The 18,832-nt window shown below is 44.3% G+C and overlaps 1 protein-coding gene across 2 annotated transcripts in view; it reads left to right on the top strand.

The window, feature by feature from the left end:
* Positions 1-13,560, top strand: part of luzp1 (leucine zipper protein 1) — a 46,479-nt gene extending 32,919 nt beyond the window's left edge. Inside the window, exons 3-9 of one of the 2 annotated variants that reach the window (XM_034577232.1) lie at positions 738-1,094; positions 1,187-1,707; positions 1,753-3,461; positions 4,155-4,723; positions 4,830-5,009; positions 11,989-12,267; positions 13,039-13,560. In XM_034577232.1, coding sequence (XP_034433123.1) covers positions 963-1,094; positions 1,187-1,707; positions 1,753-3,461; positions 4,155-4,723; positions 4,830-5,009; positions 11,989-12,225 — 3,348 coding nt within the window. In that variant the 5' untranslated portion in view covers positions 738-962 and the 3' untranslated portion in view covers positions 12,226-12,267; positions 13,039-13,560. Of the gene's footprint in view, positions 1-737; positions 1,095-1,186; positions 3,462-4,154; positions 4,724-4,829; positions 5,010-11,988; positions 12,268-13,038 lie in introns of both variants that reach the window. The other variant, XM_034577231.1, reaches the window with a different exon arrangement.
* The last annotated feature ends 5,272 nt before the right edge of the window (positions 13,561-18,832 follow it).

Genomic DNA, 18,832 nt, shown 5'->3' with positions numbered 1-18,832 from the left:
ATTTATTTATGCCTAAAGGGGCTAATAGACCTGCAAAGTGAAACAGTTTTCAGATTTTATCATCGCATCCATCCGGAGGGACCATTAATAGTGATGTGGTTACCACGGTGACGGCCGTGTATGTGTGCAGATGAGATACATGAAGGAGGCCGGGGCTATTGAGATATGCATACAGAAATCGATGCTGGATTTAACATTGGCGAGATGACAAAGTGTGTGTGTGTGTGTGTGTGTGTGTGTGTGTGTGTGTGTGTGTGTGTGTGTGTGTGTGTGTGTGTGTGTGTGTGTGTGTGTGTGTGTGTGTGTGTGTGTGTGTGTGTAGTCATTTGTAAACCCCCACACTCGCATGTTCTTCAAAGGACGACAAGGTGAATTACAAGGTGAAGAGTGGTGCAGTTCATGGTATTTGAGAAACCAATTCCCGGTCCTGTTTGTAATGACTATAAAAAGTAGCCAGAGAAAGATTTGTTTGTGTATGTGTTAAAGTGCATTTTTATGCTCCATGCGTTGGTGTTTGGCCTCATTTTGTCTTATGCTATGTGTCATAGCAGTTAGATGGAATTGTAAAACCATACAGTTTGCTGACTGCGCTTATCTGCTACACCGTGCTGTCAGCTGATCTCTGTCTTCTCCCTCTCTCCATTTCTTCACTTACGAAACCACATTTTGAGAATGCAAATGACTGTCATTGACAAATTAGAGAAGACTAACTGTTGCTTCCTCTCTCCCTCCTACAGATGACAGATTCACCTTCTAAACACTACCCTGTGGGATCTTCAGAGTTTTAAAGCGACAGCCACTGAAAGAAAACCAGGCCGACCATCAAGAGAAAAGAGCTTTTCTTCAAGAGCCTGAAGGACTTGCTATCACTACCACACAAATGTGGACCACCCAAAACGGTGTCATCAAATAGTCTGAGTAACAAAATATATCGAACTGATTAAACATATAACTGTGTCGCCATGTCTGATTGTAAAGACATGACGCATCGCCACTTGCGGCACAAGCTACAGAGTCTTGGCCGCAGACTGGATGAACTTGAAGAAGCCACCAACAAGCTGCAGAAGTCTGAAGATGAGCTTCTGGACCTCCAGGTCAGTAGTGGTTCATTGAGTTAAGTGAGGTAGAACAGAAATGCAATGCAATAATAGATTAATGACTGACTGGACTCTTTCTCTCTGCACAGGACAAGATCATCCAGGCCGAGGGCAGCAACTCCTCCCTGCTTTCTGATGTGGAGGCCCTGAGAAAACGTCTCTTAAGGATCCAGGGTAAAGATGAGGAGGTACGCAAAGCTGAGGACCTCTGTCGCACTGTCAGGGAGAAACTGGAAGAGGAGGAAAGTCTTACAAAGGAGCTAAAGGCCGAGATTGAACGTCTACAACGGCGAATGGCCGAACTGGAGAAACTGGAAGAAGCCTTTGGGAAAAGCAAGTCTGACTGCAGCCAGCTCTGCCTCAGTCTAAACGAGGAGAAGAACTTGACCAAGAAGCTCTCGTCTGAGTTGGAGACTCTCAAAGCCCGTTTAAAGGAGATGGAGGGGTCTGAGACAAAGCTTGACAGAGCAGAGAAGGCTTTGGCTATGGAGCTTGAGAAACTCAAGGGATTCACCCAGACCTTTGTGAATGAGCGTAAGAGGCTACTAGAGAAACAGAGAGAGGACGAGAAGATCATTCTCAAGCTGACAGAAAAACTGGAGCACCAGAAGAATCGCCTTGGCATGTCTCCAGATCCTGGCCGGCCAGATTTCATGCGGTCACGAATTGAGGATGAGCTGTCATCCACAGGGCTGCTCTCAGGTAAACTGGGTGGTCACAAGAAGAACCTTGACTACTTCAAGTTGCCAGATGACAATATCAGTCTTATGAACAAATCTGAAAATGAGAAGAACAGCGGCATTGAAGGGTCGCAGGAAGAGGACAACAAAGTGAAAGAGTTGACGCAGGAAGTCGAGAGGCTGAAGAATCGCCTTAAACAGCTGGAGATAGTGGAGGATGATTTGAAAAGCTCAGAGTCCAAAAATGGAGACCTTCATGAGAAGTTCCAGATGGAACGAAACCGGGCTCGCCAATTAAGTGAGCAGGTGGAACAGCTCAGGACACAGCTGTGTGCCAAAGGTGGGATTGGAGGAAATGGAATCAGTAATATAGATAAACATGGCAATGGAAGCAGTAACATCTGTCCCCCAAATGTCCTGGAGAATGGCAAAGCTGAGACCGAAGAGATTATGGTGAAGGGTGGTTTCAGACAAGAGAAGCCTAAATATAGGAGTGCTGCAGCTGTCTCAGAACCAAGCTCCCCTAAACACAGGAACAGGGAGCTCTCTCCTCAGCATAAAAAAGAGACTAAGCTGAGGACCAAAGAGCCTAGCCACTCTGAGGAAAGCTCTCCTAAGTCTGTGAGGAGAGCCCTTAGTCCTTCTTCCAAGAGCAGGAGGACACACAAAACCTTAACTACTGCAATGTCATCCGATAACGGGATACGAGACACAGGACGTGGAACCGAGGAGAAGTCAAGAGGAGCCGCATTCAGCTCTGTAAACACACCTTCTAGTGATTTGAAAAAGATGTCTGTTCTTAGTCGCTACCCTCCAGCTGCTAATGCCCAGAAGCCACTTAGGACAACTCACAAGCAGACTGATGGGGAGACAAAAAAGAGCAGAGTAGAAAAATCTTCAAAGTTGTACGTTGGTAGTGATAGTGAATCAAACAACTCTGACGTAGTGCCTGAAAGCTCCGGTAACATCAACAGTCTCTCTGCACCAGAGAAGGACACAGCGTCTGCCTCAGATCAGGAATCAATAGACCAGGTTCAGGAATCGGTCTCTGTTGCTTCCACGCTGTCCAAAGCCAACGGATCATTCACAGCCTACAGATCTCAAGTCACTCCTCTGCTGACCAGTGACCATGGGTCAGAGGGTCATTCCTCTGCCTCGGAAACGGAATCTACTGGTTCAAGACCATCTGAACCAGAGCCTGTGACTGAGACAGCTGCTACAACCGTAAGCAGTAGGACTCCAACCTCCAGATATCCTAGATACTCCCATGTCCATGACTCAAATTCAGAGGGCTCTTCCTCCAGGAGTTCATTCGATGAGGAGCTCCACAGCAGGGCACAGTTTGCAGAGGGGGGCCACCAGGGGCCAACGCATACTCCGTCAGGGATTGAGATCCAGCGAGTGTGCAGCCCACGTGAGGCGCTGAGGTCAAGAGCTGTCATCAAGCCCGCTATTGTTGAGATTGATAGAAAGGAAATGATGATTACAGAACCTTTGTCTACCAACGGCAAACCCAAAATCTCTACCAAACCAGTTGTGCCCACGTCTAGTAAAATGACCAGTAGTATAACCATCTACCCCAATGACCCGAGCTCTTCCAGAACCAGCAGTCGCAGCAGCAGCGTGTGCAGTGAAACCATGCCTGTCAAAGAGCGACACACCTCCACCAGTAACATCCTCATAGGTACGTTTAGACGATTCATTAACTAGTGATGCTTCAGCGAACACCAGACTTCATGACACACGTACTGTACAACCTGTATGAAGCCTGTTGTTGTCAGAAATCCTGACCTGGTATTTTGAGAATCCCATAATTCAACACTTCAGTTCACACAAAGTGACATTTTTGAACTGGAGCAGTACAATTATAATGGAATAAGTGAAGTGATGACTGCAGTAAATTGCATTACATTTTTTTAATTTTTGTATGGCTCTACTTTTGTAGTTACTCATTGTATTAAGTGTAAGATTGATTAAGTTAAGAAAGCAACATTTTTACTGGGATCATTTAAGTGCCAAATGGTGATTTATATTCAAATAAAATGCCGTCAATGTTTCTGTATCAGTGTTATGAAAAACTGTAACTTGCAAATATATTAGAATATTCGGTATTGTATGAAAACTTACAGCTCGGCAAGGGTGTAATTGAACGAAATACTAATGTCAGCTTGCTAATATGCTCACAGTACTGCTTATTATGTTGTTAGTAATTGTTAACTCCAGGAGCATTGAGCACAAAATACTGACTCACTTAGTCATATATAGAACCACATCACTGGCATGGCTAAAATGTGGTATTATGAAGGATATTACAGTACTGTTATGTCTATAAAATGTTTTGCTGACAAAATATTAAATATATTTTACAAATTGCCAGGTCCCACCAGTGAGCACCATGGCAGTATTTCCGTCCCATATGAATTCTCCATCCCCAAGAGTGAGATCGCTTTGCGGCCGTGCCAGGACCCGGACTACGGGTCAGACGACCACAGTGATTCCTCATCAAAGTCCAAGCTCCACAGCACCTCCAGAGTGGAGACCAGTCATCTGTGCTGCCAACGCAGCAACTTCAACCTCCAGTCACCGGATGCCACATCCGGAGAATTCAACGACACAGAGTCGGGCTTCGAGAGCAACAGCAGTACCACCACGGTCACCAGCTGGAGAAGCCAAAGGCCAAGCCAGCACTCCCAAGAAGAGAGTGTACCAGATATGAAGAATGTGACTGTGAGAAGCACCTGGAGGAACAGAAGCCCTGCCTCGGTGGATGAGATGGGCCGAGGGGCGACGAGGACGATGGCAGATGGTGGATCTGAAGACGAGGCTGAAGCTGTAACAACATGGAGAGCTTACCGGGCAACTACCACTTTAGATATGGAAGAAGCGTTAAACAGTGCTGTTGGGAATGCTGCGGCACAGAAGGGAGCCAAGCCGACTCCTGCAGAGGTGAGAGACAGATTACATTTATGAGACAACGTTAAATTCGAAGAGAAAAGGTATGTTCTATTTCATGGATGCACAATGTTGCTCTTCGTGTTGCCCCCTATCACAGGTCTACATGCGGAGAATCAAGAGTGGGGTTCCAAGCACTAAAGAATCAGAGGAACAACTCATGCGCAGAGGGAAGCGCTCTCCGTCTCCCGCTTTGGAAACCGGAGGCACGGGGAGGACTGTGCCCCACGCGCCTGTCACCTCTCAGTCCTGGGGACGATCATACGCCCAACAACCACCGGTAAGACAACCAACTTAAAGTTTGTACTCTTTTCTGCTCTGATTAGAAGTAAAGGTGACAGCACTCGCTCAGTCTAAATGTTCCCTTTTCCCCACAGACCAAAACTAAGAACTTTACATTACATTCCAAACATTTGCTCAAAGCAGAAAACAACTGTCAAAATATATTTTTTTTATTGCTCTGTGTTTTGACTATCGGGAAGGAAAGCTGGTCCCATTAAGAAAACACCAACAGAAGCTTCTAGAAAAGAAACACGTTCGTCTGTTTGACGTCTTTATTATGACAAATGTTTCCTAGTGCAGGACTGAAACATATTTAGGCTTTTGTTGATGTAGAACGCAAGTGCAATTCACTGATAGTATTGTCTTGCCCTTCTCATTCATTGTAAACTTCTCAAACATTTCTTTCCAAAGGCAAACATGCTCCCAAGCTATTACTGTATATGTGGCTTCTAAAAAAAGCCTCTGCCAGATAAGGATTTCCGTACAGGTGGTGGTTATGATGTGTAACCGTCTGCAAGTAGTTTTGTCTTGAAGATAAAAGGTCAGAAAGTGCAGCCGCAGGCCTCAGCTCCTGGTGTGTCCACTTTGCATGCAAGCTCAGCTTGTATTTTTCCCTGACGCCAGGCTCTGCGACTTCAAGCTTAGCACAGCACTTCTGTAGGCCCCACTCCTGCTGCCCCAGTAAGGACAAAGAGAAAAGGGTGGGACAGAAAACAGAAGAGGGAGGATGGAAATGAAAAAGACCTCAACAGGGGGAAAAGAAGGTTAGGAAAACCTCACGGAGAAGAAAATAGCTTTCTTGTATTTAAATGCGCAACCACATTATAGACTGTGCCGCTGCCAGGCTGCATTTCTGCTCAACACAAACATTACTGAGGACCTAATACTTACTTGTATATGTGTTTTATGTATTGTTCTGCATACAGCTCTTTTTTGCACACGTGTTAATCCATCACTTTGCAAGATCTTTGAATTGATGTTTTTACCTGCAAGTAGTTAAACTAAGAGATTTTCTTTTCACATCTCACATGGCAACACTGTAAGCACAACCTGACACAACACTCTGATTGTGAAGCCGTGTTATAATTAGAGCCTGACCGATATATTGATAATATTGGCTCATATGAGCCTTTCACAGGCAAACCGGTATCACTGTTTATAGCCGTTTTCAGACATGACCTGTGGAGGAACTGAGGAGAATTGGGTCCGGACTTTCTCTGCAGTTTTCTTTTCACACATGCGCAACACAGCGGGGGGGGGGGGGGGTTCTCTGCTCAAACGGGTTCACAACAACATCAAATCCTCCGCAGGATTGAGGTGAGGGGTCGTGCAGAGGCAGGAAGTAATGTATTTATTCTGCTGCAGAAGTCATGTGACTTTGTTTACAGCACATCCACACTGGCGTCAGCTCTTATCATCACAAACTCTCTTGACATCTTTGTCGGGGTCTTCTATGTGTGTGGCTCCGCAGTTTCACCCGGAGATATTTGTCTTCTGTTGTTTTTTTCTTTTTGTCTGTTGGGTGTTGTCAACCCCCCTGACTTGCTTTCAGCGGGGGATCCCCTGCTGTGTTCTCACATCGGATTCTGCGTCTTTTCCTGCGTACTTTATACTAGTGTCCACAGGAAACATATCGTCCAATATTTCGATATTTGAAATTTGTAACTCAATTATTTCAGTATTGGCAATGATGCTTATAGTCCATATCAGCCAGGCTCTATTTAAAATCAACTCATTTCCATTCAAAGGTCAGGATTGACTACATGTACATGTTCACATGTATTCACATGTGAGAGTGTGCATATATGTAGGACTTAATTAATGGAGTGTGAAGGTTTATACAAGTCCTCAGAAAGATGAGGTGAAAGCTACTAATGGGCAACAGTATAAACTCACTTCTCTATTGACGTATGATATATTGTCAGATGGGCAAAGGCGACTCCATGGCTACAATAACATGCCAGTCTGTCACTTTGACTAACTAGAGGGGACTGGAGGCCTTTGGGTAAAATCCCCCTATAAATAATCTGCATGTTGCCGAGAAGACAGACACACACACACACACACACACACACACACACACACACACACACACACACACACACACACACACACACACACACATGCAAAGTGACTGTGGTCTCATCCATCATATTTGGTCTCACTAGGGCAGTACAGCTACTGAAAGCGGAGGTATTCCTTTTGAGATTCACCATCAAGGACTTTACTGTTATCCAACTCAATACTGACTATTAATCCTCAACATTGTTTTTGTTCTAAAATTTATCCCAAAGTACAAAAGTCTGACATCAAATTCCAGGTCAAATGTATATTACTGCTTTAAATCAGTGTTTTAGACTTTTATTCATGCAGATATTCCTGCAGCTGCTGGTGTTTTGAATTAACTGACATCTTACAGTCAACATTTACGAATTTTGGCATTTTTGTTGAAAACATGTTATTATTTTAGATTTAACCTCAGCCAAGGAGATTTTGTTTTCATTGGCTTTTGTTTTTAGCAGGATTAGAGATCTTAATGAAAAAGATCAGGCATGTGTAGAAAGCTAATCCGATCCAAATGTATCTGATGTCAACACATGTATACGATGATAAAGTGGCCAATGAGCCGTAGCAGAGTTGTGTCCTCTCCTAGTCCCCTTCTAGTTTGACTAAGATCTTGGTAAAGGTAAAAAATGAACACTAAGATAAAATATATTTCAACGTTTAGACAGCTCTACTTTTACTCTTTAATACTGTGACAGTCTGCCAAGGCTGAAACGAACAGCTGTCCTTCGCACTCCTTCTTTTTCCATGTCTTTAGTTCTCCCATCTCCAGTCAGCTGAGCCACTGTATGAAATGAATGCAACTAAAATGACTCCATCCCACTCAGTAGCCTCAGTGGACTCGATCAAACGTGATCAAATCTTCTTCCTGACCCTGTTCCACATGACTCATCCCTTATATCCCTGCTTACCCTGGAACTAGTCTATCAAACCAACCCCTGCCCTGAAGCTGATGTGGTAAATCAGCAGTGGCCTGATGAACTCCATGCTTCTTGTCACTCCTTCAGTGTTTTTTGTCAGTCACGCTTTTTTGGTACTTTATTATGGGGATTTCCTAAACCCACTTGGTCGACTCTGTGGTACCGTAAAACCTTGTTCATCCTGATGCTGGATGCAAGAAGTAACCGCTTCACTCGGATTGAAATCATGAGAAAAAATTGCTACAGGGCAAAAAAAAAAAAACATACCTCAGATCATAATTGGGCTCTGAAGCATTCCTTGGAGCAGAGCCGATCATCTTTTTGGTTTGGACTTTGAGAACATTTCAGTGGTCTGAACGGCGTCCATCCTCAAGAGGTTTGGATACAGCTGTAGTTTGGACAGTGGGAGGTTGGGATTACTTTGTGATTGCAGTGTCAGAGGTTGCGAGAAAAGAGTTTTATTATTACAAGTTTTACAGATGGAAACGTTCAATATGATGGGGAGAGGAACATAGCCAATCATCATTAACAAACATCCCACTGATCATTGTTTCACTAGGTATCTATACTCCTATCTTTGGCCAAAGCACAATCCATCGAAGTTTGTTTGAATTTAAATGGCTGCTGATGATATGTAATTATTGTGTTAGACTTTTGGAATATTGTTCAAAGAGGTGTCCTGACCTTTCACATCAAACGCTCCAGGGCACTGAGAGTAGAGAAGACTGAAGTCAGCTTACTGTCGAGCAGAAAGACACGATCGATCAATTGTCATTAAGGAGGAAACAACACTCCCAATTCCTTTAAGTACCCCGGAGCAGCCTGGGCAAACTAGCTTATTGATTGATCCGTCTTTTTTTAACCCAGTGTCTAAATTATCAGGATGTCATTTATTCAACACTTTATGAGACTGAGATTGTTTTAATCTAGTGAAAGGTCATGATCTTGTCATCATGGCCTGAATCCATAAATGCTGTTTAACCTTGACTTTTTTACTTTATTTTTGGACATGTTAGACGCATTAGATAGATTGCCATCCAACTTTGTACAGATGTTCATGTTCCCCAGAGGATGAAGCCTTATGACTCTGGTGATCACTTGATTGTTTTTGTCTTTACTGAAATTGTTTTATTGGATGGATTGTCATGGAAATCAATACAGATAATCATGGTGATTAGAAAACTGATCCTTGTGAGTTTTCCACCACATGACTTTTTTTTATTTGAGCAGCACTTGAAGGTGAATGAGTACATAGATCCACTTTGGGGAGCAGTCAGGGTCGTCCGTCTTCATATCGTCTATGGTACAGATACATAGACTCTGATAGAACTGGTAGCAGAGAAACGCACTGGAAGCCAAATTCAGAAATGAGGTGTTAAAATGGGGATTTCTTGCTTTCTCCAGTGGTCACTCCACACCTTAAGAGTGCAGAACAGAACAGCATTGTAGTGCTTCCTCCCTGCTGTAGCTGTAGGAAACCTCAGCCCGTACATGAATGAGCTGTGAACTTATGTTTGGCTGACGACAGCGGGGCCGATATGGCTGATGAGCAAGATACCAAAACATCCTTTGTTGAATCAAAGACCAGTTAGGTAAAGTGTGGGATCAGAGTTACTCTACTGTTCACTATTCGCCCGGATGTGACCCAGACATGAAAAAAAGAAAACCTCTGGAATAACAGTGCGATATGAAAAGCAATAAATAGAAGGCTTTTATAAATAATAACCAATAGACACACACACACACACATATTTCACCTTTTCTGAAACGTTTCACCTGGAGCGTCGAGGGCACTGTCTTGCTGGAGAGCAGATTTAAGAACTGGGGTTGGCAAGACAACACGATTCCTGAAAGTAGGGCGTGAGACCAAGGGCAGACAGATTTAGAGCAGGGATATAATTTGTTCTGACATGCTACTTGTGTTATTTCTCAAATTGGCTGGCCTCCGTTCTGCATCGTAAAATGGAGTCCTCTCACAGTTTCTGTTTGGGTTTTCCAAGCGAACTAGTGGAAACTTTTGCTGGTCATTCTTAAAATGAGAGCTTTTATGTTTTTTTTGTTGTCTTAAAGCTCCTGAGTGCTTGGGCTGAATGAATGAAGGATTTAAGTATCTACACATAAAGAGTAAAACATCCTTCAAGAAGGGTTTGACAATTCTGGATAAGAGGCTTATTTGCTTTCTTTCTGAGAGTTAGATGACAAGATAGAAACCAGTTATACTGAATGTGTGTGTGTACAGTAAATATTACACACCCAGAGGTACTGGTCGGCAGTTTTTCTTATCTTTGGAGATGAGATGCAGGCAGTGGTGGATCTAGGATTTTTCTGAATCAGGGGGCAGTTAAGGGGCCACAATTTACAAAAAGAGAGGGGCCAATTACATGTCCAACATCCATGTACAATTTCTGATTCAGTAAGGTGCACGATTAGGTTCTTGATAGCTTTGAGCAAACCTACAAATTATTGAATGAATTGTGAAAGCACACTGTGTACTTCAAAAAAGCTTTAAAAAAATGAAAAAGAAAATAAAAAATTTATAACAAACTGTCATAGTTATTGTTAGTATCAGATTCAGGATCTGCCCCTAGAGGCAGGCACGTTTTTTCCCTCCTTTCCAGTGTTTATGCTAAGCTAATTGCCTGATTCATATTCATACTTTATATTCAGTGTACAAGAGGTAATAATCTTGTATCTTCTTATCTAAGTCTAATTCCCAAGATTAATTTAACATGACTACTGTTTTTTTATGACGTAAAAGTTATGCTTCTCTTAGTTCCACCTTTCTCTTATGTTGTCAGGTCATTCTGTGCTGCCAGAGATGATTTACTGACGCTGGCAGCATATTAATGTGTTGTTTTTTTTGTCAAGCTGAACATGTGAACAGGAGCACGTCTGTGATGACTGTGGCTCTCGATGTTTCCGGCAGATTTCCTCTGCCGTGGCACGTCAGGTTACTTCACATCCTTTCCTCATGTATTACATTCTGACAGCTGACGTTCCTCTTGTCCTAATACTTTCAACACTTCAAAAGAAAAGTTCTCTCTCTTTGCACAGCAACTCTCTTAATTTTCGTGGAGCCATAAATCTTTGAAAAGCTGTGTAGTTTTTCAAGTTTTTATTTCCTCATGTATTGTTTTTCACTTTTCTTATATTAGGTCTGTTACAATGTGTTGAAGAACGCACAGGCCGCCTTTTGAGGGTAAGAGGAGCACTGCCAGTGCATTATATGGCATCCCCTCTGAAAGCCCAGGCTCTTGCAGCAGCTTACCATAGAAGGAGAATATGCCACTCTGCCATTTCCTCCCCCAGTGACGTGAGCAGGAAGTGACCACACTGAACACGCCCCTTTGGCAGCGTTCGCCGGTGACTGATTTCCTGTCTGTTACCCCAGGAGACTGAGGAAGGCAGTCCAGCAGGGCTCCATTAAAGCCAATTAGCGAAAATGCATTCGAAAAAACTGCACCAGAAGCCAACTCCAACCCACCAAATGTCACTAATTATGGTGCGTTTTTTTTTTTTTTTTAAAGCTGAAATTACAGGAGCAGGGTGCTGTTTCTGTGCGCCGTAGGAACTGCAGCGTCATCTAACTCTCACTTTCTCAGCGCGGGGTTACTGAGGTTGTGAGAGGAGGACGTGCTGTTGTAGTCACCACAGACTAGTAACATGGGGTTTGTTTTCTAGTCAGCCCACCAAATTATAAATCTCTCAGTTTGGGGCATGTTTGGGGCTTTCGGTTGGGGATTTTTCCCCTGGCAGGAGACCACATGGCAGACTTTCCTTGTCACACACCAGTTAACATAAACAGCATGTACTTAATGCCCACATAATAGAGAAAAGTCCAAACACGGCCTCAAACCATCCAAACAAAATGCCCCGGAGCTCCCATACATAGATCCAGGATATGGGATTGAAAGAGCTCTGTTTGCGTTTCTGACCTAACCAATGCTAACAGCAAGGGTTTCATCTACTTTCTTTCTCTTCTAACCCTTCTAGGCTGCTGATAGCGTAGATCCCACTCCGAACTCCAGCCACAGCCCGGCCTCCTGGAGACGACAGCCTCCCAGCAGCGACATGGGGAGCTCTTACGACCGGGTGTCCAAGACAGCAGGAGCCTCCTCCAGAGGAGGGGAGCTGTGGTCCAGTCGGGGTCAAGGGTCGGGGGCCAGAGCAGAGGGGAGGAGCGGAGCAGGGAGTCGACCGTGGAGCCATCGTCCGCCTGAATATCATTAGACCTCCTGGGTCTGAACAGGACTTCAGCAGGAAGGAGGACAGGTCGGTTGTTCTCTTGTCTCGCTTCCCTTTCCTTACTCTTCTCCTCTGACTCCTGAAACTCGGCAATTAAAGGAAGCCAATGTTAATTACCCTTGTCGTAATTATGTCACTTCTCCTAAGAGGCTTCCCTGGTGCAGCAGCGTTGTAGTTCAATAAGTAGAGTGACCCCCAGCAAACCTAATCTGTTTTCAGACATGAACTCCAGAAAATGTCCTGAGTCTGACCAAAGTCTTTCAAATATGAAGAACGCAGCCGGGTCAGACGAGTTCACAGCAAAATGTCTGGAGAATTCAGAGAACATGCTACAGGCAGGACATGACCTATACATTCCGCTGAGGAAATCATGAGATTTTGTTTACAGCACATCGACACTTAGAATGTCTTAAGTGCACGTCTGAAATCAGCTATAAATACAAATCCATGGTAATGTTTCACTATAATCGTCTGTAATCACTAAATATTCTCCTAAAACGATGCCATTCAGTAATAATAAGGCAAAACGAGAAATTCCCTGAAAGAAAAAGCTCAATTTATACTAATTTAGATATACTTAATTATTCATGCACCAATTAAAAGGATCTCTGGAAGTGAACTGTAATAATTTGACGTGGAAATGTACACAGTCTATTTCCTCCCTGATTACTGCTAAATGACCGTGTTGCTTCTGGCAGTATTGCTATGAAATTGTGGAAATAGTTTTGAAGGAAGATGAATAGTTGTGGTAAAATCTAAAAGTTTAAATAAGGTCTTTTATGTATTTTTCCTCAACAGCACTCCATCAAGCCCTCACTGGCAAAAGCAGAGCCAAACACCGGTCTCCCATCAACTAACAGCTACACCTATTACCACCATCTCCCACAGACGACATCTGCAGCTTTTATCACGAGCAAAGACAAGACAAAAAAAAGTTGCAGCCGTATAAAGCGCAACAAACCACGGATTTGACCCTGAGCGCACACACTGAGATGTGAACGGCTCTTCCCATCCGGAAACCTTCTCCGTCCCCAAAGAGGCATAAATGGAAAGACCTGTGCCTGTACAGCGTTTTGGAGGTCGCCTCACCAGCCCACGTATCCTCTTCTGCTCCTTGCCTTGGATGTATTATAGTGTAATCCCAGAATTTGACAAGGGAGAGGCTGGCATGCTGGTGGACGGCTGGAGATTATTTTTTTTTGTGCGTGCCAGAGAGGGGTTTGAAGAGCGTCAGAGGAAGAAGGACTCACAACATTGAGAATGCCTTTCTCCGAGGACCACCACAGCTGGATGTGTCGCTTTGGAATCACAATTTTTGAAACCCCCCCCCCCAAACTGCAGTTATCAGCAGTAACATGTTAAAGACGCATATTCATCTGAAAGGGGGCTGGGATCTTCATGCTGAATACTCCACAAACTAAAGGATCTGTACTTTAACTGTGACCAAAAACAGAAAGCGAATTACCCCCTCTTTGCAGACCCGATTCACATTTTCTCTCTGGGCTCAGTTTTTTTTTTTGCTTCGACAATTCAGTCAGACCATCTACTTTCTTTTCATGAGTTTATTTTACATTCAAACCATACAAACACATGCACATTTCTAACATTAGGGGTTATTTTTAACCATTTTCCTGGCATGCAGTGACCTCAAACTGGATTCAATCTTCTTTCTTAGATGTCGGGTGAACACTTGCATGTTTAAAGTCTAAAGTAAAAAAAAATGAAGAGCACTTGAGAGAATGTGACTTGGCATACATTACCCTCTGCATCTCTGCCACACACACACACACACACACACACACACACACACACACACACACACACACACAATTTCTGACAGACTGGGACCTTACTTATGCTTTTTGCCATTTTCACCAGTTGTTTTTATGCTTTGTAATTCGCTTCCTGTTCTGCATCGTCCTTTTCCACGTTGTCTGCTTAATCATATCAAGATAAGTAGTTTGCACGTAATAAAATGCAACGCACATGTATAAAAATAGAATGATTTCGGGTGGGAAATGGGGGAAAGGGGGGGTGGGGGTATTGTTTATAACCTTGAACCATGCTACACTTTCCATGGTGCTTTGATTCACAACTTGTCCTGCTCCGTGTCTTTAGAGAGAACGTTTAAAAGTGAACATTGGACTGTGGATTACCAGCAAACCTGGCCTGGCAGGTCGGACCTTTTTTCTTCAGTGCTGCTGTAAATACTGTGTGAACACGCCTGCCAGTCATAGGAAAACACAAGAGGGTCGGACTGTGAACATCACGAACCGACGGTCGGGCTCGCGTGTGTGTGACTGGGTTCGCCGTGCGAATCGTCCCAGCTTTCTTTCATCTGAAGAGGTTTATTATGTTTGCTATGTCATGATAATATCAATTTATGGTTTGTATGTTGGAGCGATCTCTCATTGGTGGGGGGGGACGGGCCATAGCAACAATGGGTTGCCACAGAAACGGATTTCATGGTGGCCAGTAATTAAATAAGTTGTGTTCTTCAAGGAAACCTCACTGACATTTTTTAAGTTTGAGTCTCTCAACGTGCTCCTGCTGGATTTTAGGTTAAACTCACGGGTTTAACTGCAGATTGAGAGATGCTGTAAACGTTGATCCCAGAACAAAATGTACCAACAATGCAAAGGAACGCGGCTGAACGCACCGATCCATCACGGCAGCGTCGTCTTTCTCCTGAATGTCCTGTACGGCAGACGCAGTAACACAACTGTGACTGTGAGAGCTCTGAACACATGGGATCTGCTGACGAACGTTCCCTCTCTCCATCTGCTTCTGCTGCTCTGTATCTAAGTGCTGTTGAGTGGAGATGTTCTCATACCATATTCCCTTAATGATACCGAGTAGCGATCAGATACCAGTGCATTTGATATAAATAACTCATATAACGGATTTTAACAGTTGTATGCTAACAACCCCGTATGTAAGTGATCATAGTTTGTTGTTGAGAATGAAAACCATAGAACTTCTATTATCTAGTCCGACAGTCGCAACTGAAAACGAACACAAATAAATAAATGTAGAAAAACACCACAATCGCTTCCTTTAACCAGATGTTAGAGTGCGGCCCCAGTTTATAAAAATAAAAGATCTTTATTAGATTGTGTTTTATGAGATAGTGTCGTGCCAATCCCTCGAAGCTGAGGTCTTGCTGACGGTGCAGATGCCGTTTCACTTGTGGGACGGAAATATTGCCAAATTGCTGACATTTTAGCGACACTATCCAGAAATCCCTTCTTCCTCGCCGCTCTAAAAAACAAGACTTGCCAGTGGCAGTACAGCACAACTGCTGTTTTGGAGCGGCGAAGAAGACTTGATTCCCGGGAAAAAGAAAATTGCAGTTTTATCGAATGAATCTAATTTACTTTAAACAGGTGGTATCAGGTTGTACCTCCAGCTGTATCGGAGGCATTTGTGATGCTGGTATCGGAACATCTCCAGAGTCAGACCCTGCTGGGAATGATCCGTCTGAGTTCTCCTCTATTCCACCAGCCACCATAGAGCTGTGATATTTATGACTCCCTGTGTGTGCAGCGGCTTTTATTGTGAAGAGGTCTGCAGGAGAGGTGATCAGTCAAACTGTTCCCCGGCAAATCCTCACGCAAATCATAATTTGGTGATAAGTCCAAACTAAGATGGTTGTTTACCATTTTCACCACGGTTAAATTTCCATTACTTTGACCTTTAGCTACAAACATCAACAGTATGTTCATCTGTGCCTTGAGATATAATAAGAAAAGAAGATTCTTCTAACAAGTATAAACTTACATCATGTTCCTCCACTCGCTGAGCAGTTAAATGACGTGTAGAACTGATCGTATATATTTTTTTAACATTCGGAGTGATTGTGACACGGAACATTGAAAAAGACGACTGAGGTCAACGCAACGTTCCCCAGGAAGCCATTCTTTTTTCTAACCCGACTTTTAAAGTCCCATTCGAAAGAAACAGACCGCAACGGCCCCAAAAAGCTACATCCTCTAGATTTGTCAGTCGGCTGCCATGTGGCCTCTTCCTCTGGCTTTATGATGGAGCAGAACCAGACCAGACACACTGTTCAGAGCTCTCGGTGCTCATGCCAAGACGTGATGATCATATAGTCCTTCTGTGCGCTCTCTGTTATTGTTTCTACTTCCACTCTTCTCATTTACCACGAGGAATTGCCAGCTCTTCCCCCTCGATCTCTCTTCCAATTTTCCTTTTACTATATCCAGAGACTCCAAATCTCCCCTTCCTCTCTTCCTTCTCTGTTTCTCTCCATCTTCTTTGGAATCTCATTTTCCCTCGAACAGCAGTGATATGTGCCATTTTGTTCACGGGGCGGGGGGGGGGTACCGTTTTATTGAAGGCCAGCAGCTTGTCACAGGATAGTGATGGGCAGCTCCCTGGGTAGCTGAAAGGTCAGAGGTCAGGGCTGCCTCTAATCCCGTCTCTCCGTCTTGGCTCAGGGCGTCTAAATAGGAGGGAGGGAGGAAGAGGACGACGCGGCTCGGCGGTGATGTGCACTTCAGGGATAATTCAAGCGGACGAGGGTATCGCATGTCCGGCTCTGCCAGAGATGCACGTGGTGGCCCGTCGGCGTGTGTTGTTATTAATATGTCCGCCAGCGCTCCTGTTCAAAGCCCGACGTGAACGCGCGTGTGTGTGTCGTAAGCTGCACATGTGTTTGTTAGGTTTTTTTTAGATTTATCTTCATGGCTGACATCACCGTGGGTTAGTGTTACTGTACATGGCAGCTGGGTAATGCAACTTCTCACACCGACGCCCCCGTCGACCCTCATCCTGCCCCCGACGCCTCCAGAAATGATCTGGTGTCACTTTCCTTCCCTCCAGCCGATAAATCACTCTTCACCATGCGGACGCAAACAGTTTCATCCATCCCTGTCACATCCGAACCGCGCAGCCTCCACCATTTCTGTGTCTCTGTAACTTCCCTTCATTCTTCTACCTCTCTTGTCTTTCTTTCTCCCTCCTCCCACTGGAGAGCACTGGAGTCGGGGGGGTCCTCTGTAAAGGCCAGCTGTCGGAACCTGTAGGTTTTATGACTTGTTGGGGGGCTTCAAAGAAAGTGGGGCTTTTTAAAAGGGCAAAGTTGAAACTCTATCCTCTGCTACGCGCGACGCCTTTCCTCCTCACAAGGCCCGAAAGAACATGAACGCCACTGCAAAACCCGACTGACCGAGATGGACTCCCCCGGAATCCACCCACCAGTCGCTGGTGGCTGCTTCCAGCGGCGAGAGCCCGTGTTGACGTGGTGGAATCCACTGACTGGTCCTCTGGGACTCGAGTGAAGACTTTACAGGTCTCGAGACTTGTGAGGCTTTTGTGGCGCTGTAAAGAAGCAGCTGGGTGCTGTGTCAGAGTTCGTCTGTCGCTCTGACCCCTGAATGACGGCAGTTTCAAAAACCATTTGTTGAATCAGAGAATCAGAAGTAGTAGCAGAGTATTTCGGACACGGCTGCGGAGGATGTGGTTTGGAGGAGGTGGTTAGGCAGCGGAGAGGAAGGAGGCCGCTCTCTCCTCGCCGGCTGAAATACCAGAGACAGACTTAACAGAAACCCTCTAAAGCTCCGCTGGTGTTTGTATAAACATCCGTTATTTACAAGTCATTGTTTTTTCCCTTTTGTAAAGTAGACTAGAATGTACTTAGTGGAGATTGGAGTGGCCTCGGCAGAAATGGCTCCCGGGCAGCGAAACAGGCCCGTTTCCCTCAAAGGCCTCCATTGTGAAGCCGGGGTCATGGTGTCGTTGGGTGGCGTAGGCTGTAATCTGCACTTAACCAGCACTTAACTTTAAGACCTCAAACGACTAATGCCCCCTTTAGTCCCCCTTTTGTCAAAAAGCTTCCTCCTCTGTGTCCCGGGATTTAAAATCTGTTTTCAGGAGCTGGGCGTACCGGGCAGGTATGTGTTTTTTGCACCAGCCAGATTACAAGAGGATTTAAGAATCATCTCGCGGCTTAAAGAAAAAGGAAATTGGCGTGCAATCGATTATGGAATCATATTTGTTGAGGTATGGCCTGCATCTCCGCCTTCTAACGTAGTGCCAAAATCATTCCACAGTATTCCCAGTTTACAGTGAGAGACGGTGCCGGCGTGTTTCTAAAATACTGAAATAAAAGGGGAAATATTCAATTTGAGGGGTTTTTTTTGTTGTTGTTTTCTGCTTATGTATGTTTTAATTTCTTTGTTAAACAAAAGATGTCTTATTTTGGAAGCTATATCGGATAGATTTTATTTAAGGAAAATCTCGTACTTTTGTAAAGTGGGCCTTATTATTGAAATATATTAAGTATTTGTCCATCTTGATTTAAAGAATGGTATTTTTTTTTTTTGTCTTCCTCGTTGTTATTACACTCCTGGAGAGTTCTTCTTCTTCTTCCTGCATTTTGTGTTTTTGTTGTTTTAATGTTTCTCACGACGAGACGCCACGGGATGAGACCATTTAAAATAGAGGGAGGGGGAGAGAGAGAGAGAGAGAAGCCAGGGTTGTGTCATAGCCATTGAAGAGAGAAGCTATGTGCGTTTTATCAGAGCTGAACAGGTCCGCAGTGCTGAGTGCTTCACCATGTGTGTGTGTG

This window comes from Hippoglossus hippoglossus, chromosome 22, assembly GCF_009819705.1.
Source record: "Hippoglossus hippoglossus isolate fHipHip1 chromosome 22, fHipHip1.pri, whole genome shotgun sequence".
Classification (NCBI taxonomy): Eukaryota; Metazoa; Chordata; class Actinopteri; order Pleuronectiformes; family Pleuronectidae; genus Hippoglossus; species Hippoglossus hippoglossus.
The sequence above is the reverse complement of the archived record's forward strand: the minus strand, read 5'-3'. Positions and strand labels throughout refer to the sequence as shown.